The sequence below is a fragment of the Triplophysa dalaica genome, chromosome 20 (assembly GCF_015846415.1).
Source record: "Triplophysa dalaica isolate WHDGS20190420 chromosome 20, ASM1584641v1, whole genome shotgun sequence".
Lineage (NCBI taxonomy): Eukaryota > Metazoa > Chordata > Actinopteri > Cypriniformes > Nemacheilidae > Triplophysa > Triplophysa dalaica.
In genome coordinates this window covers 566949-591793 of record NC_079561.1, presented here as the reverse complement: position 1 = coordinate 591793, position 24845 = coordinate 566949, and the positions used below count along the sequence as shown (strand labels likewise).

At 43.1% G+C, this 24845-nt stretch overlaps 1 protein-coding gene across 6 annotated transcripts; it reads left to right on the top strand.

The window, feature by feature from the left end:
- Window positions 1-142: 142 nt before the first annotated feature.
- ncoa6 (nuclear receptor coactivator 6) lies at window positions 143-24016 on the top strand. Of its 6 annotated transcripts, XM_056732961.1 has the most exons (17): window positions 336-475; window positions 1433-1704; window positions 2860-3015; window positions 3164-3286; window positions 4426-4548; window positions 5003-5851; window positions 5929-6060; window positions 6173-7466; window positions 7547-7662; window positions 9450-9756; window positions 9802-9820; window positions 9857-12902; window positions 12994-13041; window positions 13441-13471; window positions 13822-13863; window positions 14149-14294; window positions 23581-24016. In XM_056732961.1, the coding sequence occupies exons 2-17, from the start codon at window positions 1470-1472 to the stop codon at window positions 23631-23633; spliced, it is 6720 nt and encodes a 2239-aa protein (XP_056588939.1). In that variant the 5' UTR covers window positions 336-475; window positions 1433-1469; the 3' UTR covers window positions 23634-24016. The 6 variants fall into 6 exon arrangements, with proteins under 6 accessions (XP_056588937.1, XP_056588941.1, XP_056588938.1 ...); XM_056732962.1 differs by having other exon boundaries at window positions 6173-7032; window positions 7117-7466; window positions 9450-12902; XM_056732959.1 differs by lacking the exon at window positions 336-475 and adding an exon at window positions 143-277 and having other exon boundaries at window positions 9450-12902.
- Window positions 24017-24845: the final 829 nt, after the last annotated feature.

Sequence of the window (24845 nt, the reverse complement as noted above, 5' to 3'; positions counted from 1 at the left end):
GTCTGGATGGTTCATAGCGTTTCTTTCTTTCTTGGGTATATTTTACTTATTTTGAGTGTTGTCTCAGTATAAGTTTGAAACCTTATTTTATCATTTTTAAGTGATCGTGGTGAATATTTAAATACAAAACTTCTACCACAAAAGTGACGTCACAAACAGCTGGTCTCATCTGCCATACGTTTATTTCAGCTGTATAAGAAAGCGCATTGTGGAGCAAACAACTGACGCAAAAAAAAAAAAAAAAACACGGAGGAGTCCGTCTCGCCTCTTTAGTTCTGTAAGTGTAGTATCTTTTTGTCACGTCATTTTTGTGATGACAATCTCTTCTCGTGCGGCTGTACAGTAGAAAGGACTCCGACGTCACATCGGGCTCGCGCACCTCGCTGAACTTGCACAGTTGCCTCGAGAGCGCGCTGTTAGCATTTGTTAGCATATCTGTTTACTTCAATAAAATCACTCCTGATGGATTAAATCGGTAAGGTCTTGTCGCATTATTTCAATTTTTTCGAACACTTTGACTAAATTGCCATTTAAATGTCCGAAATGCATGAAAATGTGAAGTATATTAATGTGACACTGACCAGTGAGGCTAGCTTGGGGTGTTTGTGTAGCTAATACACTAGCATAAGTAACGTTAAATGTGAAGCGTTATGATCATGTATTCTGTTTAATGTGATGATGATATTATTGTGAGTATGTGTCCCTCATTTTATCTTTAAAATAATTTTGTGTTGTGTTGTTAGTCTTGAGCGGAGGCGATTTGGTCGGTCTTTGTTTTGGTAGGGCTAATGCTAATGCTAGAGAATTAATAATACATAATAAACATCTAAAGTTCTTATCCATATCCATAATAAACTGTTAACAGATCACTCGTTTGATGCTGGTAGTATTGTGGTTGTTTGGTTACTTATTCTCTTTGTGTGTGTGTGTTTAATTAAAGCCACATTTTTATGAGTAAATGCTCGGCTGATATAACGAACCCATCTGACATGTCATGAATTAACGTAATAACAGTTTTTATGGGCTCATTATGAGGTTATATCTTTCAGGTATTATTTGTGTGTGTGTGAAGGGGATTGTTCAGGTTGTGTGCATAATTCAACTGCATTGTAGAGTTTCGTCATTCTTTACTATTAGGCTGTTTCTTGTCTTTTTAATGACTGTATGGTAACTGCATTGCAAGCCGTTTAAAAACAAGCACCACTACAGTCTGTCAGTGTACAGTAAACACTAGTAAATACAGATTTGTTCCCCCTGTGGGCCTCTACAAAATTCGCTGAATATATTCTGGTGAAATTAAGATGATTGTAAATATGTTGTTTTTCTAATCCCCTTCCGCTGGCAAGCATTGCTGTAAATGAACTCATTTCTTTCTATGTGAACCTGCATATTTTTAACTGATGATGTTGATTTTTTTATATTTGTTTGCAAGTGTTGCAGAGGCTACGCGACTCTTTCGGTGAAGAGATATGGTGCATCCACGAAACTCATCTGAGCGCTCCTGGGAAGCCCAATCCCTTCAAGATGTCTCAAGCACGGATCACGACTCCGGAGTGGAAGATGGAGACGAGAGAACCGACAGCCCTCCCCTCTCTGTGGAAAACTCCACCATATATGTGGCTTTCAAAGGGAACATGAGCGATGAGGACTTTCAGAACAAGCTGGATGCCATCTTAAACGGAATTCCAGATGTGCTTTTGCTAGGTCTGTCTTTGGTCTAAAAACCTAAATCCCCAGTAGCAATGCACTGATGAACGGAAGCACTTTTTATGCCTTCAAAAGATTTTAATCAATGTTATCAACAATTCTGTCATCTCAAATCAGACTTGCGTAGATATTATTTCCTTACACTGACAGTTCATTGGGATCACATTAACCAAGGTCCTGAAATGACAAAAAGAAAAACATTATAGTTATTATGTTTTGTAAGTCATCTAAAGCTGTATGGTATGAGGATAAGACGGAGATGTAAATGATGATTCAATGAGAATCTTCCCCATCTGTCAATGACGTGTCACGTTCTGTTTTACAGACATGAGCACCAGTGACCTGGTACAATGCTTTATCACTCTAATGAAATCTAAACGCGGATGTGAAAGATGTTTTAACGATGAATTAGCTGTCAGTGGTTTTGTATGGACAAGTACAGTTAGTCCTGTTCATTAAACATAGCTATCGTTTGGACTACTTCAACAGAATCGTTAGGGATTTGTCCTCGTTGATTTTTGTTGAATACTTAATTTTTTGGCGAAAAATTCCTATAAATACTGTTAAAGGTTCAGATTATTTTCATAGAAATGGTGTTTTGTTCCAGAATTATACAGTAGGGCTGGTTCTTCCCAATATCAATGAAGGCTCTTGATGTGGCTCACAAGGTTCTTTTTATCTAGTTCACTTTTTGGGCCAGTTATGGCTTACTTGGCTGACCCAGTAACAAAACACAGAGCACATCCAACTTAAAAAAGAAGATACAAATGATTCTAGTCAGTATAGTGCCTTTTATAAAATGCTAATTTTCCTCATGGTTTTAAGGAGACATATTGCCTAAAGTATAGATGATTTTTCTGTTCATCTGTATTGTGTGGGACTCTGTAATAGCTTATTTTATTGTATAGGTCATTGATTGACTTTTCTTTCAGGACTCTTATTTCCTTCCTATTTGATTTTTGCATCCTAAACACTTACTCTGTGTTTCTGCAATATTTGGAATCCACATTGGATAAAAACTGAAAAATTCGTCGAATGGTTCAAACGGCTAACAGTGTTAACAGAGCATGTGATGTCCGATATCAGATCTGAATGGTTTGCTGCGATCATTTCATCCCTTCGCCTGTATTCCGCTCTGTGTGTCTGTTGAAGGTACCAAGAGACTTGACCCCAAGCGGGTGGAGCCGTGGAACAGTGTGCGAGTAACTTTCAACATCCCCAGAGAGGCTGCCGAGCGACTGCGCCTCCTGGCCCAAAACAACCAGCAGCAGCTACGCGATCTGGGAATTCTCTCTGTGCAGATTGAAGGTATGAAACCTTCCACTTCTGCTCTCACAAAGTTCTGTCTGACACGAGTTGACAAAGCCTGGTTGACGCACATTTTTATGCAGTTTTCTTTTAATTGTTGGCCGCATTTTAAGATAACCATACTAACCAGTGTCTTTGGTTCATTCAGGTGAAGGAGCTATTAATGTTGCTGTTGGACAGAACAGAGGCCAAGAAATAAGGGTCAATGGACCCCTTGGTGCACCTGGTCAGATGAGGATGGATGCTGGTTTCCCCATGCAGCAGGCCCAGGGTAATTTAGGATCAATACCAAAAGGAAATGACAATAATATATAATAAATATTGTGTTTTGGCCTTGTGATATAATCAATTATGTTGGTTTTAGCAACAGCAGCGATGCACAAGACATAAATCGCTAACCGAAAATAATGCGGTCGGCGTACAAGAAATGACGCTCTGTGTAATGTATTCAAGACATGATAACAACTATAGGACATCCTGGATGAATTTCGGAAGCTTTAGATAGTGATGTAAACTAAATAAATGCAAAATTGCAAGTCAACATTTACATAATATAATATAGAGTAATACAATTTTTTTTACATTGCATAAAAGCATCTGCCAAACGCATAAATGTTAAAGCGACTTGCATTGCATTATACTACATGTTTGTTTGTGCTATCCCTGGGATCGTACCCATGGCCTTGCTAACGCCATGCTCTAACCCCTGAGCTACAGGAAAAAATTATCATATTTTCAATACTACATTTTGCATTAACTTTCAACATTCGCTTTAAATCAACACTTTTAGTTTTTTACCTTAAAATATTGTCACTAAAATGATCTCGTTGGTAAAATAATTTTTAACTGGACGAGTTCTACTGCTGCTGCTGCTACCTGACCAGACTCATAGCAGCTACAAGCACATGGGTCGATACACAGACAGAGCACATGGGGAACTTGTGTGCAAATGTTTTAAAGTGTTGCTTTAATTCTCTTGTAATACACAATTTAATACACTTATATTATTATTATTATTTCCCCATTGTTGTTATAACTGTGTATCAAGCCATTTTAAAGCTTATTCACTTGGGTCTATTTCTGTTTCATGTCGCCAGAGGCTAGTGACCGTTCCGCCCGCTGGTTACTGTCACTGCCGAAGAGAAGGATTTGTTGCTGGGGGTTACTTGTAGTGTGAAGGAGGCATAATGACAAAAATTACTAGATTACCAATATAATAGGCAGTAACAGGTCTGATTTGTAATATACATGACTCTTTCATATATATGTACTTAGAGGACGGGTCATTATCCTGGAAGCAGCTTTTTTTATTTGAGTGTTGGGCAATGAGCTTTGACAAGTAAATTTAGCCTTATATATTGTAAAAAAAACATACATGATGTTTGTTTTGTCTATTTTTTTTTTCTCTAGCTGGAATGCGAATGAATAACCCGTCGGTTTCTATGATGCCCCCTGCCCCAAATATGGCTGCACAGGGTATGGTACACAACAGTGGGGGACACCCGAGAGTAGCAAGACCACCTTCACAGACAGGTAGCGATTTAAGGCTTTTCACACAAGCTTACTCCATAGAAATGAAGAGTTCAAGTTCATGCTCTATTGTCTATGCAAGCAATTTTTGACCGCATTGTTGTCAGGTGCTTAAATTAAAGGACAGGGTAACATAAAGATGACCAATTATGCAACATTCAGTCCAATGTCACCCCTTCCTTTGTTAGCACTACAGTGGCGCAGACTAAGATGTTGTCACGTTTTCGCTTCTTTCCCTATTGATATCACATATTTACGAAACGCGTCTTTTGCTACACTCACCAGAGCAAATGACCCGATTTGGTTGGTACGGTTCACAACAGAGAAGCAGAACAACTCGGTGTATTTTTTTTATCAACTGCTGCGTTGAGTGCTATACAACCCAATATACCATAATACTTTCTTTTTCTTTAGTTGTTCTCTCTCACTGGTGTTCACTGTGCTCATTTGTTTTCAGACACAATGGAGCCCATGCTCTCGGGGCTTGCCTTACAGCAACAACATCTCCAGCATCAACAAGTAGCACATGGTTCGCTTAACACCATGGGCCCACAGGGCCATCACGCACAAGCCATGCAAGCGAATCGGCAGTTGAATCCCGCAACCCTACAGCAACTTCAGCAACAACAACAGCACCATCACCAGCAACACCAGCAGCAGCAGCAGCAGGTTCAGCTAGCCCAACTAGGTGGTGCACGTGGTCCGTTTAACCCCTCTAACCAGATGCCTGTACCTCCTGGTTGGAACCAGTTGCCCTCTGGTGTTCTCCAGCCACCACCAGTCCAGGGAACCATGGGACCCAGTTGGAGAAAAGCCCCACCCCAGCCACAAATGGGGCAGCGGCAGCCCTCCTTGACACCTGTTCAAACACCCAGTCATCCACCACCACCATATCCATATGGCAGCCAGCAGACCGGACAGCAGTTCAATACAATGGCACAGCACCAGTTGCAGCAGCAGCAGGCAGGGGCAAACCAGTTTGCAGCCCCACAACCCAAAGGTCCACAGGGAGCATCTGGGGTGATCAGCTCAAGAGCACCTCCTCCCCTGCCGCCCTCCTCCGCTCCCCAAGGAAATCTTTCAGCTAAGTCTCCTGGTTCCTCGAGTTCCCCTTTCCAACAAGGCTCACCTGGAACTCCCCCAATGATGGGGCAGGGACAACTTGGTCCACGTCCGACAACCCCCCAGGGTTTCCCGCAGGGTGTTGGATCACCAGGAAGAGCTGTGATGGGCCAGCAAGGAAACATTCAGCCAGGCTTCATGGGCATTCCACAGCATGGGCAAATCTCACAAGGCTCAATAGGAGGTGCGTTAACTGGTTTCATGAATGTTTTGTTATTGTTTTTGTATTTGCATTCTTCAATATATGTTTGTCAATTGCAGGTATGCCCAAACGTATGCCCATGGGGTTTCCAAATGCTCCTGTAAATCAGAACTTTGCTCAAGGGCAGGTTACGACTAGTGGAGCAGGTAGTACACCCCAGCTGCAAAACAGCCAGATTATGACAAACACAGGTAGGATGACATATTAATCGTTTTAGTTTCCACTCTGCATCATTAGTATATAAATACTTGGAAATTAAGGCATCAAACACCAAATCGTAAAGCCTTTGTAATCTCATTCTAGGTGGCCAGTCTTCAGCCTCGGCACCCAACCACATGCAGCCCGGTCCACTTCAGGTGGGTGGAATGAGCCACCACACCGGCATTCCAGCTCAACCCCCAGGCACCACTTCGGCCGGTAGTATGGGACATCCTCAGCAAGGTGTTCAGGCTCAGATGATGGGTGTGCAGTCCCAGCATCAAACACAGGCAGTAGCTTCCTCTCAAAGTCAAATGGCACAAAGCCAGACAGGGGGCCAGACTGTCTTGTCCAGGCCAGGGAACCCAGGCCAGCGAGGGATGACCCCTCCTAAGCAAATTGTGCCACCGCAGGGTCAAGGGATAATGCAGAATCAAAACCAACTCAGTGGAGGACAGGGACATCAGGCGCTGTTACTTCAACAGCAGCAGCAAAATGCCATGATGGAACACATGGTTGCCAATCAGTTACAGAGTAACAAGCAGGCCTTTGGTGCCAAAAGTCAGGCCGGAGTCGTGCAAGGTCAAATGATGAGAGGCCCTTCACCCAATATACAAGGTAACCTTCCTCAGTTTCAAGCTCAGATGACACAGCAACAACAACAGCAACAACAGCAACAACAGCAACAACAGCAACAGCAACAACAGCAACAACAACAACAACAACAAATGGTTCATTTGCAGCAGCAGCAACAATTGCAGCAACAGCAGCAGTTACAACAGCAGCAGCTACAAATGCAGCGCCCACAACAGCAGCCACATCAGCAAATGGTTCAAGCACAGTCTCAACAAATTCCAATGAATGGCAACCCCAATCAAGCACTAGGAATGCATGGTTCTCAAATGCGACTACCAGCCAATCACCATTTAGTACAACAACATCTTCAGCAAAAGCAGCAACAGCAGGTGATGCTACAGCAGCAACAGGCTGGCCAGCAACTTTCACATCAGCTAGGAGATGGTGGTGTAAATGCTGATGTTGGCCAACAGATGCTTCCGGAGATGCAGAATCAGCAACAACAGGCTATGCTTGGTGGCTCTCAACATTTACAGGTGGGCAATGGCCATTTTCCTGGTCACGGAATGTCATTCAATCCTCAGTTTGCTGCTCAGATGCCCTGTGGCCAGGTGAGTGGGTTTCCGTTAAACAAGGATGTAACGTTAACCAGTCCCCTATTAGTTAACCTTCTCCAAAGTGATATTTCTGCGAGCCAGTTTGGGCCTGGTGGAAAACAAGGAGCAGGTGGGGTTGCTGCTAACCAGGCCAAGCCTAAAAAGAAGAAACCTCCTCGTAAGAAAAAGCCCAAGGCAGGCGAAGGACAGCAGTCCGAAGGTCTTTGGTAAGCACTTTTTCAGCTGTACTTTTTATGTCGTAATAAGATATGTATAGAAAGTTTATGTAATCTGTCTCTGTTTTTAGCGGTCTGGATTCTCTGCCTCATGGAATGGAGGAAGTGGAGATGCAGGGGTTGACTAGTGATCAAGGAGTTGGCATTGAATCCAACGCTAAAGTTTCTGAGTTTGCTAATGGGCCTGGTAAGTCATTGAAAATTAGACATTTTGAGCTATTGGGGTGAGAATCATTTGATCCCTTATGATTTGATTCAAATCGATTCTTAGGTTTACAGTTCTTTCGCAACATACTTATGATCATCTTTGTAAGGTAAACGTGTCACATTTGCACTCAGTCACACTAGTTTTGTCCACACATGCAAAACTGATTGATGTTTTGAGTCAAAATATGCCATGAAAAAAAAACTTTATCCGAAGTTTCAAACGCGGAGCCATAGATAACCCTTATTATTAAACAATTATTCCACAGATCTGATCGACAGCTTCAAAATACATTCACATGTCATCAGGAGCAGCGCAGATTACTTTTATGTTTCTTGTATCTGCTTTTTGTACTTTGAATGACATCTTTCAATGGCTGCTAAGGAGTTGATTGCCTCAGATCTCAAGATGGTCCAAGGAAAGGCTGCATGAAAAATCGAAATTCCCTTGCCTATTGCCAGATTCCATATAATTTTAGGGAAATGTGGATAAAGGGATGTTGTTAATCATGGCTCAATCTATGAAGCGAGAAATCGCTCCGTTTGGTATTGTACTGTACTCTTGATATGGGTTTCAGACTGAAGTGAGGCCACCTGAAACATGTTCAATAAAGCAGTTCTTGTGCTGTCTGGGCCATCGGGGGTTGAAAGCACAGAAATATGACAGAATGTGGCTGACGAGTATATAGCACTCATTAGACTCATGTCCTGGACACTCGACTAATTTGGCAAAATAAAGTATCTTTTCATGATTAAGGTGACATTGTTGAATATAACCAATAGGAGTGGATATTCTTTGATCTAGTATGTCTGGCTGTGATTCACATTTTGAAACTAGGGAAAGTTCTAATAATTAAAAAAATCCAGGCAAGGCAAATGTGGTTTGGTTGATCAAATACACTAGAGATGTACCACACAGCTCTAAAAGGCATAAACCTAACTATGATTCTGCATATTTAGACACATTGTAGCTCCAGAAGCAATTCTAATTAAAGCTGCAACTTCTCTTTCTCTACGGCCACGCCATTGAACAAAAACTCAAAGGTGTTGCAATTGACTCAAAACTCCTGCCCCCATCGTCCCTGTTGTCCAACAAGCTTTCGGTATAAGCCGTGCGCTCCCGGTGTGAATGTGGGCACTCTCTGTGGAAACAGTGAAGAATTTCCCTAAACGAAATGTATGGGTTACTTCAGATCTTTAAATTAAATGGACAAAATGGACAAGTATTTATCTGCGTTTAATGTTTTGTATCAGGTCCAATTTATTATGTCCTATAAATAATAATTTCTGTAAAACTGCTTTGCAACTTGAAAATTGTCATTTTACCTTCCTCCACAAATTAGTGGATTACTCAATTACTATTCAGTGGCCGCATTTATTTTTGGCTTTGATCACCACTGATATTGGTCTTGCTTCTGTTAGGGAAGCCGTATACTCTTCTGGTTGAGTTGACCAGGAATGACCTAGCCACAGTACGAAAATGTATGTGCTGCTGGAATAGATGCAGAGAAAGACCATTTCGATTTATTTTATTTATTTATTACATTTATTTTACCGTGCAGTTCAATACAATGGGCCGGTTGTATTTGGTGTACTCTATTGCGCATGAGTTTTGCATCTAAATAGTCTGGGAATCGCACTGTTCTTGTTATGTTGTTTTTACATTAACTAAACATTTTAATACCTTGAAGACTGAATCACTATTGAGATTACTACAGAGATTTTTTGTTATTGCTCTGTATGTGATTTCAATTATTGTTCTAATTGTAGGTCTGTCTGGTCAACCTGGAGATCAAAGGGTATTACAGCAAATACCAATGCAATTTATGCCATCACAACAGCAACAACAGATGCAGCAAATCCAGCAGCAACAGATGCAACAACAACAAATCCAGCAGCAGATGCAGAGTGTGCAAGGTCCCCTAGGTCAAGCTGGAGCATCACAAGGACCTCATCATGCCCAGCCCCAGATTCATTCACAACAGTCAATGCAGATGCAACAACAACAACCACATACGCACCTCCAACAACCACAGCAGCAGCAACAACAACAACAACAGCAGCAGCAGCAGCAACAGCAGCAGCAACAACAACAGCAGCAGCAGGCACAGCAGCAGCAGCAACAACAACAGCAGCAGCAGGCACAGCAGCAGCAGCAACAACAACAACAGCAGCAGGCACAGCAACAACAGCAGGCACAGCAACAACAGCAGGCACAGCAACAACATCAGGCAAATCAGCAGCAACGAATGATGATGAGGCTTAAAATGCAACAGGAAGTTAAGAATCGAATGCCACTACAACAGGGCGGCCACATGTCAAACGCTCTTGTTAATCCCAATGATCCTGCTCAGAGAATGCCCTTGTCACAACAGGGCAACATTCCTGTAATGATAGATCTTCAAGGGCATGGAGCTGTTCCACCTTCTCCAGATAAAGCCAGGGGCATGCCACTCATGGGAAATCCCCCTCTGCCTGGACCACAAAGAAGGACGCCCCTTTCAGAGGGTGGTCAACCAACATCAGGTTTGCACATGGAGGACACCCCAGGAACACACAGTGTACAGGACAGAGGACCTCTTGAAGTTGGTCTGCAGTCAGGAAATGGAAATCAACAAATGATTGCCAACCAAGGTGCAAGTACTCATTTAATGAAGTCTGTGCCAGGAGCAAGCCCTCAACAGCAGTCACAGCAGGTGGCACCAATGACTAGTTCGCATAATATTCACTTTCCCAATGCTCCTTCAAGTTCCCAAAGCTCCCGCCCCAAAACACCTAACCGGGCCAGCCCCCGACCGTATCATCACCCCCTAACTCCAACCAACCGTCCACCTAGTACTGAACCCTCGGAGATAAATCTGTCCCCTGAAAGACTGAATGCCTCTATTGCTGGTCTTTTCCCACCTAAAATAAACATTCCACTGCCACCCCGGCAACCCAATCTTAATCGAGGCTTTGATCAGCAGGGTTTAAACCCAACCACCCTTAAAGCTATTGGCCAGGCTCCACCAAACCTAGCGACTCTTCCTGTCAACAGTAACTCTTGTGGCAACAATATTGGTCTACAGTCTTATCCATCAGCCGTTGGAATCGTGAGTTCTGGAGGAAAACAAGACAAACAACCTGGTGTTGGACAGGCGAAACGAGCTAGTCCCGGTAATAGTCGGCGCTCTAGCCCAGCCTCTAATAGAAAAGCTGCCACTCCAAGCCCAGGAAGACAAAAGGGTGCCAAAACTACACTGACATCCCCTCCTCACCAGCAGCAAATGCTGAGTCTGCAGACTGTAATGGTTAGTACCGCCTCAGCGCTCCCAACTACATCTGTATCTCTGCCCTCAGCAGGGCCTGGCGAGTCACAGAAGAATTTCAGACCTTTGCAGAGCATACCTGGTAGTGGCGATCCAGTTAAAGATGGGCAAACAGTGGCTCCTCGGCCAGAGCAACATCAGGCCACTCAGTTAACAGAGCAAGCTTCTGTGTCTAAACTTTCAAGCCCTCAGCTGCCGTCTCAGGATCCAAAAAGCCAAGACCCTAACAGTTCGGTCGAACAGCACGTTGATGACAGGAACCAACCCCGGACAACAGCGCAGCAAGAGCTTGGCACTGCTACATCACCAGGCTTTAGAGATGCTCCAACATCTCTCAATCAACTGCTGGACAATTCAGGCACCCAATCCTCGTCAGTAAAATCTCCAAATACTGAAATATCAAAAATTGGTAGAGATTCTGTACAGAAAGAGAGCCCACAAGCCTCATTGGCCCAAGAGAGCAAATCTAATCCTGTCGTCTTGCAGAGCACAGATAGTGGGCCTACAAGTGATACAGATCAGAAACCAAAATTGGTCTCCGTATCAAACCCAAATCTAGTCACCAGTAGTGGTTCAAACCTGCAACCTGTCAGTGCTGTGTCAAGTGTTGGTTCGAACCAAGCAGTGCTCTTAAGCCTCACCTCCATTCCCAACACTACCGTAAATTCAAATGCCAACCTTATGGCTATGTCGAATGCTTCTCAATCAGTCTTGCAAAGACCCATGTCATCAGCTCCCACTCCACAAAACCAGATCACAGTCTTTGTGACATCCAATCCAATTAGCTCCGCAACCAACACTGCTTCTGTGGTTCCACCAGCTATTGTATCCAAGGTGCTTGCAGTTCCCAATAAAACCCCAATAAGATCGCCAGATGTTCGGCAACAAAACCCTACCAACACACGGCAGCAATTCATCACAGGACCCGTGTATTCGATAATTCAAGCTGCGTCGAGTTCCAATGTCATGTCTCAGCCAGTTACGATGGTTGGTCCGTTAGTCTCTGCAAATATCCAGCTTGCTCCAAACCCAGTCTCAACTACAACACCACTTTCATCAACTGCTACGGCAACAAACTCACCAGCTGTCAGTATAGCTGCTAGTCAACAATGCCGACCAGTCATTGGTCAACTTCAAGTCCAAGCACTTTCAAGTCAGGCTTGCCCTTTAGGCATAGTGTCACCAACTCGACAGCCTAGCCCAGGAGTTCCAAAACAGGAAACTGTCTCTAGTGCTAATGGCTCAAAACCTACTTCTGTTGGACAATCTTCCTTACAGCCTAGCACGGCTGCACCCTTTCAGCAGCTTTTAGCCTCTCCACCCGCTTGCTCTAGCCCAGGGACTACAGCTGTTGCCCGTATAATTCCCCTGTCTCCAACAACAATGATGTTAACCAGAGGCAGTCCAGTCCAGACTGTTGTAGACAGAAACACTGTACCCATTATCTCTTCGAGCAATGATGATGGACAAAAAGAGCAAAGCCCAGTCAGCCAATCGGGAAAATCTGTTGAAGTACCCACATCTCCTGCTTCTGAAATGGTCTCTTCGCTTCAGCCATCTGTTCCAATTACCCTTCCAAATGTTCAGGTCACATGTCAGCTGTCTCCACTACCTCCAAAGGTTTCTACACCTGAAATCCTGACCGCTCCGGTCCCTAACACTTCTACAACCACATCTATTATGCCACCCCCAACCTCTACCTCAGTCATGCTTCATCTGTCTAGTCATGTTACTCATTCTTCAACACCCTCTAGTTTGCCTGGCTCTGCTCCAGGAACTCCCACTACCGCTTCTAGCTCGTCCATGGAAACATCCCATCAACTCACAGGGGAACAGCAGACTTCTTCACTGATGGAGACTAGGGGAACTGACTTGGTTAAAACGAGCGAAGCAGTTGTTGCTCCAAACCTTTCGGGTAACTTCATTTTGATGGTACAAACATATATTCATTGTGACAAAAAATGCAAGATTTTAATTACTGTTTTTTGTGAACATAAATCTTACAGCTCATGCTGAAGCTCCACAAGATGACCAACCTTCACGTGACCAAGCTGGTAACCAATTTGTTGTTTAGTAATACGAAAAGCTTGTAAGAACTAAAGACAACCAAATCGCATATAGCAACTGTTTTGGCTTAGAAAAATATCATCAACCATGTGGTAAACTAAAGTCAAATTTTTTTGCTGTCAAAATATCCTAAGAGAGGAAGGAAAGGGTCCTCACCTCTGTTGTGATCTGAATCAAATTGACTTCAACCTACTCCCAGGGATATAGTCTATAAAAATGTGTAAACAAATGTGTAAAAGTGTATTGCTTCTAGTGTTTGCCTCATTTGTAAGTCGCTTTGGATAAAATCAGAATGGCTATATGTAATGTATATAACTTAAATGTGTTACAGTCATAAATATCCATGAAGAACAAGTGCAACTAATGTCAATTGTCTCTGTTTACAGAACAAGGAATTAGCACAGGAGCAGAACAAGGGTAAGGCAACATGGATCTGTTTCACAAGCAAGCGATCACCTTCAAATTCATTGTCACCATTTTTTGTGTTGTCCGTTTTGTGTTTCCATTTCTAATTTGTGCTGATATTTTGTAATTCTTGATTACCTGATGCTTAATATGAATATGCTTTATTTCATTGTTAATTCTATGTATAAGTCAAAGAGTAATTGGCTCATCTGAATTTACTCGCCCTTTGAAGACGCTAATAAACCGAATGGAATGATTGCAATCAATCTTTGACTTGATCTGTACACAAATTTGGGAGAGGAGGAAAAAAGTGCTGTTCAACGTCAAAGCAGTTTACCGCTGTTTTTCCACTTCTATAACAGATGGGCAAAGAAAAGAAAGACGCCCGTCAACTTAGCCCCAAGGTATGTATGTACCAACCCTGTAGATTCCCTGCACGGGGCAGCGTGGCCATTTTAGGAAACATGGCCATGAACAGGACTGACATTATCTGTGCTAGATGAGGAAAAACAGCAATTAGAAATTCCTCAGTTGTACAGGTGTGCCACATGTGGCATTTTACTGTAGCGTAAAGACCAACAGTTGATTTCCAAATCCACGGAGAAATAGAGTGCTGTTTTATAGTCAGCTTGCATACATTCCATATATTTATTTCTCCTCGTCCTAATTGCCCCTCTTGTTTCTTTTAGGGATACAAGGGCCACCACTGAAAAAGCAAAAGGCCCTAGTCGACGTAGTTCACGGACGGACAAGGAACCCGAAGAGGATGCATCCGACAATAACCAGAGAAAAAGGACTGCGAGGCCTGGGTCAGCCTCGTCGAACACAGGAAAAGGTGCCAGCTAAAGTTCTAGTCAGCTAAATATTTGCTCTTCAAAGATTTCTAAAATATTTGCTTCGTGACCCCTTTTATTTGTTTGGACCTCTTTTTGCCTTCACAGATCCTTGAATTGAAAGGCCCATGAACAGTTAACTTTCCTCGTTCGTCTTGCACAAAACACGAGTTTGACAAATGCACAGGACGTAACCTAGTAAAAACGGACAAATCAATATTTCTTCGCATCTATACAGTCAGACTCGTCTTCTCTATACATACCCGGCGGCGCACCTACAAAGTCAGACTCATCTTCTATACGTACCCGGCGGCGCACCTACAAAATCAGACTCGTCTTCTCTATACGTACCCAGCGGCGCAGCTATAAAATCATCTTCTCTATAAGTACGTGGTGGCGCAGCTACAAAATCAGACTCATCTTCTCCATACGTACGGAGTGGCGCAGCTACAAAATCAGACTCATCTTCTCTATATGTACGGAGCGGCGCAGCTATAAAATCAGACTCATCTTCTCTTTATGTACGGAGCGGCGCAGCTACAAAATCAGACTCGTCTTCTCTATACGTACGGAGCGGCGCAGCTATAAAATCAGACTCATCTTCTCTATACGTACCCGGAGGCCCAGCTACAAAATCAGACTCGTCTTCTCTATACGTACGGAGCGGCGCAGCTATAAAATCAGACTCGTCTTCTCTATACGTACGGAGCGGTGCAGCTATAAAATCAGACTCGTCTTCTCTATACGTACGGAGCGGCGCATTAATAAAATCAGACTCGTCTTCTCTATAAGTGCGGAGTGGCGCAGCTACAAAATCAGACTCGTTTTTTCTATTTGTACGGAGCGGCGCAGCTATAAAATCAGACTTGTCTTCTCTATTCGTACGCAGCGGCGCAGCTATAAAATCTGACTTGTCTTCTCTATTCGTACGGAGCGGCGCAGCTATAAAATCTGACTTGTCTTCTCTATTCGTACGGAGCGGCGCAGCTATAAAATCAGACTTGTTTTTTCTATTCGTACAGAACGGCGCAGCTATAAAATCAGACTTGTTTTTTCTATACGTACGGAGCGGCGCAGCTACAAAATCAGACTCGACTTCTCTATACGTACGGAGCGTCGCAGCTACAAAATCAGACCTGTTTTTTCTATTCGTACGGAGCGGCGCAGCTATAAATTCTGACTCATCTTCTCTATTCGTACAGAACGGCGCATCTATAAAATCAGACTTGTCTTCTCTATTCGTACAGAACCGCGCTGCTATAAAATCAGACTTGTTTTTTCTATTCGTATGGAGCGGCGCAGCTATAAAATCTGACTCATCTTCTCTAATCGTACAGAACCGCGCAGCTATAAAATCAGACTTGTTTTTTCTATTCGTACAGAACGGCGCAGCTATAGAATCAGACTCGTCTTCTCTATTCGTACGGAGCGGCGCAGCTATAAAATCTGACTTGTCTTCTCTATTCGTACTGAGCGGCTCATCTATAAAATCAGACTTGTCTTCTCTATACGTACTGAGCGGCGCATCTATAAAATCAGACTCGTCTTCTCTATACGTAAGGAGCGGCGCATCTATAAAATCAGACTCGTCTTCTCTATACGTACCGAGCGGCGCAGCTACAAAATCAGACTTGTTTTTTCTATTCGTACGGAGCAGCGCAGCTATAAAATCAGACTCGTCTTCTCTATACGTACGGAGCGGCGCAGCTATAAAATCAGACTTGTCTTCTCTATATGTACGGAGCGGCGCATGAATAAAATCAGACTCGTCTTCTCTATACGTACGGAGCGGCGCAGCTATAAAATCAGACTTGTCTTCTCTATTCGTACGGAGCGGCGCAGCTATAAAATCAGACTTACATTTACATTTAGTCATTTGGCAGACGCTTTTATCCAAAGCGACTTACAGTGCACTTATTACAGGGACAATCCCCCTGGAGCAACATGGAGTAAAGTGTCTTGCTCAAGGACACACTGGTTGTGGCTGCTGGGATCGAACCAGCAACCTTTGATTTACCAGTTCAGTGGTTTAACCCACTAGACCACCATCTCCTAAGAGGGAGATTTGTTTTTTCGATTCGTACGGAGTGGCGCAGCTACAAAATCAGGCTTGTTTTTTCTATTCGTACGGAGCGGCGCAGCTACAAAATCAGACTCGTCTTCTCTATACGTACGGAGCAGCGCATCTATAAATTCAGACTCATTCTTTCCATTCGTACGGAGCGGCGCAGCTACAAAATCAGACTCGTCTTCTCTATACGTACGGAGCGGCGCAGCTACAAAATCAGACTCGTCTTCTCTATTCGTACGGAGCGGCGCAGCTATAAATTCTGACTCATCTTCTCTATTCGTACAGAACCGCGCAGCTATAAAATCAGACTTGTTTTTTCTATTCGTACGGAGCGGCGCAGCTATAAAATCTGACTCATCTTCTCTATTCGTACAGAACTGCGCAGCTATAAAATCAGACTTGTTTTTTCTATTCGTACAGAACGGCGCAGCTATAAAATCAGACTCGTCTTCTCTATACGTACGGAGCGGCGCAGCTATAAAATCAGACTTGTCTTCTCTATTCGTACGGAGCGGCGCAGCTATAAAATCAGACTTACATTTACATTTACATTTAGTCATTTGGCAGACGCTTTTATCCAAAGCGACTTACAGTGCACTTATTACAGGGACAATCCCCCTGGAGCAACATGGAGTAAAGTGTCTTGCAAAAGGACACACTGGTGGTGGCTGCTGGGATCGAACCAGCAACCTTTGATTTACCAGTTCAGTGGTTTAACCCACTAGACCACCATCTCCTAAGAGAGAGACTTGTTTTTTCCATTCGTACGGAGCGGCGCAGCTACACAATCAGACTTGTTTTTTCTATTCGTACGGAGCGGCGCAGCTACAAAATCAGACTCGTCTTCTCTATACGTACGGAGCGGCGCATCTATAAATTCAGACTCATTCTTTCCATTCGTACGGAGCGGCGCAGCTACAAAATCAGACTCGTCTTCTCTATACGTACGGAGCGGTGCAGCTACAAAATCAGACTTGTTTTTTCTATTCGTACGGAGCGGCGCAGCTATAAAATCTGACTCATATTCTCTATTCGTACAGAACGGCGCAGCTATAAAATCTGACTCATCTTCTCTATTCGTACAGAACGGTGCAACTATAAAATCAGACTCGTCTTCTCTATTAGTACGGAGCGGCGCAGCTATAAAATCAGACTTGTCTTCTCTATTCGTACGGAGCGGCGCAGCTATAAAATCTGACTTGTCTTCTCTATTCGTACGGAGCGGCGCAGCTATAAAATCAGACTTACATTTACATTTACATTTAGTCATTTGGCAGACGCTTTTATCCAAAGCGACTTACAGTGCACTTATTACAGGGACAATCCCCCTGGAGCAACATGGAGTAAAGTGTCTTGCAAAAGGACACACTGGTGGTGGCTGCTGGGATCGAACCAGCAACCTTTGATTTACCAGTTCAGTGGTTTAACCCACTAGACCACCATCTCCTAAGAGAGAGACTTGTTTTTTCCATTCGTACGGAGCGGCGCAGCTACACAATCAGACTTGTTTTTTCTATTCGTACGGAGCGGCGCAGCTACAAAATCAGACTCGTCTTCTCTATACGTACGGAGCGGCGCATCTATAAATTCAGACTCATTCTTTCCATTCGTACGGAGCGGCGCAGCTACAAAATCAGACTTGTTTTTTCTATTCGTACGGAGCGACGCAGCTATAAAATCTGACTCATATTCTCTATTCGTACAGAACGGCGCAGCTATAAAATCTGACTCATCTTCTCTATTCGTACAGAACCGCGCAGCTATAAAATCAGACTTGTCTTCTCTATTCGTACAGAACCGCGCAGCTATAAAATCAGACTTGTTTTTTCTATTCGTATGGAGCGGCGCAGCTATAAAATCTGACTCATCTTCTCTAATCGTACAGAACCGCGCAGCTATAAAATCAGACTTGTTTTTTCTATTCGTACAGAACGGCGCAGCTATAAAATCAGACTCGTCTTCTCTATTCGTACGGAGCGGCGCAGCTATAAAATCTGACTTGTCTTCTCTATTCGTACTGAGCGGCGCATCTATAAAATCAGACTTGTCTTCTCTATACGTACTGAGCGGCGCATCTATAAAATCAGACTAGTCTTCTCTATACGTAAGGAGCGGCGCATCTATAAAATCAGACTCGTCTTCTCTATACGTACCGAGCGGCGCAGCTACAAAATCAGACTTGTTTTTTCTATTCGTACGGAGCAGCGCAGCTATAAAATCAGACTCGTCTTCTCTATACGTACGGAGCGGCGCAGCTATAAAATCAGACTTGTCTTCTCTATATGTACGGAGCGGCGCATGAATAAAATCAGACTCGTCTTCTCTATACGTACGGAGCGGCGCAGCTATAAAATCAGACTTGTCTTCTCTATTCGTACGGAGCGGCGCAGCTATAAAATCAGACTTACATTTACATTTAGTCATTTGGCAGACGCTTTTATCCAAAGCGACTTACAGTGCACTTATTACAGGGACAATCCCCCTGGAGCAACATGGAGTAAAGTGTCTTGCTCAAGGACACACTGGTTGTGGCTGCTGGGATCGAACCAGCAACCTTTGATTTACCAGTTCAGTGGTTTAACCCACTAGACCACCATCTCCTAAGAGGGAGATTTGTTTTTTCCATTCGTACGGAGTGGCGCAGCTACAAAATCAGGCTTGTTTTTTCTATTCGTACGGAGCGGCGCAGCTACAAAATCAGACTCGTCTTCTCTATACGTACGGAGCAGCGCATCTATAAATTCAGACTCATTCTTTCCATTCGTACGGAGCGGCGCAGCTACAAAATCAGACTCGTCTTCTCTATACGTACGGAGCGGCGCAGCTACAAAATCAGACTCGTCTTCTCTATTCGTACGGAGCGGCGCAGCTATAAATTCTGACTCATCTTCTCTATTCGTACAGAACCGCTCAGCTATAAAATCAGACTTGTTTTTTCTATTCGTACGGAGCGGCGCAGCTATAAAATCTGACTCATCTTCTCTATTCGTACAGAACTGCGCAGCTATAAAATCAGACTTGTTTTTTCTATTCGTACAGAACGGCGCAGCTATAAAATCAGACTCGTCTTCTCTATACGTACGGAGCGGCGCAGCTATAAAATCAGACTTGTCTTCTCTATTCGTACGGAGCGGCGCAGCTATAAAATCAGACTTACATTTACATTTACATTTAGTCATTTGGCAGACGCTTTTATCCAAAGCGACTTACAGTGCACTTATTACAGGGACAATCCCCCTGGAGCAACATGGAGTAAAGTGTCTTGCAAAAGGACACACTGGTGGTGGCTGCTGGGATCGAACCAGCAACCTTTGATTTACCAGTTCAGTGGTTTAACCCACTAGACCACCATCTCCTAAGAGAGAGACTTGTTTTTTCCATTCGTACGGAGCGGCGCAGCTACACAATCAGACTTGTTTTTTCTATTCGTACGGAGCGGCGCAGCTACAAAATCAGACTCGTCTTCTCTATACGTACGGAGCGGCGCATCTATAAATTCAGACTCATTCTTTCCATTCGTACGGAGCGGCGCAGCTACAAAATCAGACTCCTCTTCTCTATACGTACGGAGCGGTGCAGCTACAAAATCAGACTTGTTTTTTCTATTCGTACGGAGCGGCGCAGCTATAAAATCTGACTCATATTCTCTATTCGTACAGAACGGCGCAGCTATAAAATCTGACTCATCTTCTCTATTCGTACAGAACCGCGCAGCTATAAAATCAGACTTGTTTTTTCTATTCGTACAGAACGGCGCAGCTATAAAATCAGACTCGTCTTCTCTATACGTACCGAGTGGCGCAGCTACAAAATCAGACTTGTTTTTTCTATTCGTACGGAGCGGCGCAGCTATAAAATCAGACTCGTCTTCTCTATTCGTACGGAGCGGCGCAGCTATAAAATCTGACTCATCTTCTCTATTCGTACTGAGCGGCGCATCTATAAAATCAGACTCGTCTTCTCTATTCGTACGGAGCGGCGCAGCTATAAAATCTGACTCATCTTCTCTATTCGTACTGAGCGGCGCATCTATAAAATCAGACTCGTCTTCTCTATTCGTACGGAGCGGCGCAGCTATAAAATCAGACTCGTCTTCTCTATTCGTACGGAGCGGCGCATCTATAAAATCAGACTCGTCTTCTCTATACGTACGGAGCGGCGCATGAATAAAATCAGACTCGTCTTCTCTATACGTACGGAGCTGCGCAGCTATAAAATCAGACTGGTTTTTTCTATTCGTATGTAGCGGCGCAGCTACAAAATCAGACTCGTCTTCTCTATACGTACGGAGCTGCGCAGCTATAAAATCAGACTTGTTTTTTCTATTCGTACGTAGCGGCGCAGCTATAAAATCTGACTCATATTCTCTATTCGTACAGAACGGCGCAGCTATAAAATCAGACTTGTCTTCTCTATTCGTACGGAGCGGCGCAGCTATAAAATCTGACTTGTCTTCTCTATACGTACTGAGCGGCGCATCTATAAATTCAGACTAATTTTTTCTATTCGTACGGAGCGGAGCAGCTACAAAATCAGACTCATTTTTTCTATTCATACGGAGCGGCGCAGCTACAAAATCAGACTTGTTTTTTCTATTCGTACGGAGCGGCGCAGCTACAAAATCAGACTCGTCTTCTCTATACGTACGGAGCGGCGCATCTATAAATTCAGACTCATTCTTTCCATTCTTACGGAGCGGCGCAGCTACAAAATCAGACTTGTTTTTTCTATTCGTACGGAGCGGCGCAGCTACAAAATCAGACTCGTCTTCTCTATACGTACGGAGCGGCGCATCTATAAATTCAGACTCATTCTTTCCATTCGTACGGAGCGGCGCAGCTACAAAATCAGACTTGTTTTTTCTATTCGTACGGAGCGGCGCAGCTATAAAATCAGACTCGTCTTCTCTATACGTACGGAGCGGCGCAGCTACAAAATCAGACTTGTTTTTTCTATTAGTACGGAGCGGCGCAGCTACAAAATCAGACTCGTCTTCTCTATACGTACGGAGCGGCGCATCTATAAATTCAGACTCATTCTTTCCATTCGTACGGAGCGGCGCAGCTACAAAATCAGACTCGTCTTCTCTATACGTACGGAGCGGCGCAGCTACAAAATCAGACTTGTTTTTTCTATTCGTACGTAGCGGCGCAGCTATAAAATCTGACTCATATTCTCTATTCGTACAGAACGGCGCAGCTATAAAATCAGACTCATCTTCTCTATTCGTACGGAGCGGCGCAGCTATAAAATCTGACTTGTCTTCTCTATACGTACTGAGCGGCGCATCTATAAATTCAGACTCATTTTTTCTATTCGTACGGAGCGGAGCAGCTACAAAATCAGACTCATTTTTTCTATTCATACGGAGCGGCGCAGCTACAAAATCAGACTTGTTTTTTCTATTCGTACGGAGCGGCGCAGCTACAAAATCAGACTCGTCTTCTCTATACGTACGGAGCGGCGCATCTATAAATTCAGACTCATTCTTTCCATTCGTACGGAGCGGCGCAGCTACAAAATCAGACTTGTTTTTTCTATTCGTACGGAGCGGCGCAGCTACAAAATCAGACTCGTCTTCTCTATACGTACGGAGCGGCGCATCTATAAATTCAGACTCATTCTTTCCATTCGTACGGAGCGGCGCAGCTACAAAATCAGACTTGTTTTTTCTATTCGTACGGAGCGGCGCAGCTATAAAATCTGACTCATATTCTCTATTCGTACAGAACGGCGCAGCTATAAAATCAGACTTGTTTTTTCTATTCGTACAGAACGGCGCATCTATAAAATCAGACTTGTCTTCTCTATTCATACAGAACCGCGCAGCTATAAAATCAGACTTGTTTTTTCTATTCGTACAGAACGGCGCAGCTATAAAATCTGACTCATCTTCTCTATTCATACAGAACCGCGCAGCTATAAAATCAGACTTGTTTTGTTCTATTCGTACAGAACGGCGCATCTATAAAATCAGACTTGTCTTCTCTATTCATACAGAACCGCGCAGCTATAAAATCAGACTTGTTTTTTCTATTCGTACAGAACGGCGCATCTATAAAATCTGACTCATCTTCTCTATTCATACAGAACCGCGCAGCCATAAAACCAGACTTGTCTTCTCTATTCGTACTGAGCGGCGCATCTATAAATTCAGACTCATTTTTTCTATTCGTGCGGAGCAGCTACAAAATCAGACTCATTTTTTCTATTCATACGGAGCGGCGCAGCTACAAAATCAGACTCGTTTTCTCTATACGTAAGAATTTGTTTTCAGGATTCAGGCACCAAGTTTTAGGAATTTATTTCTAGTCCATCTCCTTCCTTAAGAAATCTGTCTAGCTCAGCGGTTCTCAACCCTGGTCCTTGTGTCCCCCCCCGGTCTGCATGTTTTTTTGTATCTCTCTTTTTTAACACACCTGATTTAAATCTCTAGCTCATTAGAAGAGAGCTCAATGAATGAACCGCATTCCGATTGACGTGTTCCCTGAACTGTGTTCATTGCTCTCTAATATCTAAAGGTAGGAGAAGCATACAAAATATGCAGAGCGGGGGGGGCGCGAGGACCAGGATTGAGAACCGCTGGTCTAGCTCATTGTTAGTCACAGTTTGCACCATGACTCCCTCGCAAAAAAACCCACTGTAGTTTTAAAGGTGCTTCGAACCAGTTAGTCAAAGTCCCTCGCAACTTATACGTTCATGAAACCAGTCTTCATGTATTTCACAATACTTAAGGATGTGATTCTTATTAACCGGGAGACATAATTTAGGATTATTTACCTTTGGAAAGTCCTAATAATACTGGAGATCCCAGGTTGGGTGCCATTCTGGAAAATGGTGGCACTCGAGAATAAAGGGTTCCTCAGGCTTTACTCATTTTTAATGACATTTTTTTTTACTCCAAACGTAAGCTAAACGCAACATCTTGGCCATTATATGCATTTTATAATCATATTTATAATCAATTCAATATCCATTCCACCGCGCCACTGTCCTCTTTTTATGTAAATATGCGCTTGTTCATGCTTTTACTACAAAAAAATGCTCTGCAACCAGTTCAAAGGACTTGTATATAACGAGTGAACACACAATAATGAGTGAAGAACAAAACTTTTATCAAGCTTGGATTTAAAGCAGAAATGTCTGTATATCCTAAGTGCTTCCAGGACGGTAACCTTTTGAAAACATGTTCTCTTTTTGCTTTTCTGTCTTTCAAGAATCAAACACTGGAGCGAGTCCCACCCAGGCAAAACGAAGGAAGTCGAAGTAATGAAACTGAATAAACTTGTGAATGTACTTTTTTATTTTTCTCTTGTGTTCCTCGCAAGATAACCATGTACAGCATTTTTATCCTAAAACTGTATTTTGTTTCTGGCTACTAGATGAGATTTAGAATTGTGTATGATGTGTTTGTATTGTATGTCATTGTTTTATTATGATAATTAATATTGATAAGTGCTGGATTAATCACATGATGCTGAAAAATCATGTCTGTAGTATCACTATATGATGATAATAATAATAATAATAATAATAATAATGAGACAGAATCAGAATTTTTTTCTTATGATGAATTAAGGGTGCATTTAAATACTGTCAACACCTCTGTTTAGACCCCAGATCACATGCATTAAACTATTTTTTACAACTGCCCGTTTGCCTTGTTCTTCTACAGCCACTTAAACATGCTAATTGAAACTCATTTTCAAAGTGTGCAGCTTTTCTTAATAGGAAAGCTTCACAATATCACTTGATTTTTATTCAAATGTTGATTGTAATTCCAAATTAAAGGAATTTTGTCCAACAGTGACTGTGGATGTGCAGATACCTCTTTGTTTCAAGCTATTGTCTTCATGATGAGCTGAGGTATACATCACTAATTGGTTCAAATTGAAACATAATCAAATGATTGATTGCAGAAACCCAGTCAGGTTTTGTCAAGGGTAGTGCTATTAGTAATAATGATAGACTCATTTAGGATTTACTGGATTTATTATACCTCTCTTTTCCATAAGGGTTTGACACCATTGAGGTTGGATATCTGCTTCAATCTCTCAGATGATTTGGTTTTGAGGATTCCTTTGCCAATGTAGCTTACAGTGGTGACCCCAGTTTCATCAACATTCCAAATGTCTCCTGGTCCAAACTCATATTTGCGTAACACTTTCTTTAAGTTGTCAAAGAAAGCATTAACATTCTCTCTGTTGAAGCTACTTGCCCTGGCAAGGCTAGTTGACTCTGGCTTTCTCAGTGACAGCGTTGTATGCCGCTTTAAGAAGCCTGTAAACCACTCTTTGCTGCCTTTTCTTTTTCTGCCCACAAAGGCACGAACTTCAGCTGGTGTGCCACAGCAAACTGGTAGGCAAGCTTTCTGACCTCACTTTGACAGACCAAAATAAATGTCAGATGACCTAGTAAAAATACTCAACAAGCTGCTCTTCCAATTCAGGTGAAAAATCTTCTGTGGCGTTGAATAACCAGC

Bases quoted from the DNA above. Each gene is read 5' to 3' on its own strand.
- ncoa6 (XM_056732959.1), top strand. From the start codon at position 1,470: ATGGTGCATCCACGAAACTCATCTGAGCGCTCCTGGGAAGCCCAATCC. The intron at 6,061-6,172 runs GTAGGATGACAT...ATCTCATTCTAG, and splicing joins CCAGATTATGACAAACACAG to GTGGCCAGTCTTCAGCCTCG. The intron at 13,472-13,821 runs GTAAGGCAACAT...CTTCTATAACAG, and splicing joins AGCACAGGAGCAGAACAAGG to ATGGGCAAAGAAAAGAAAGA.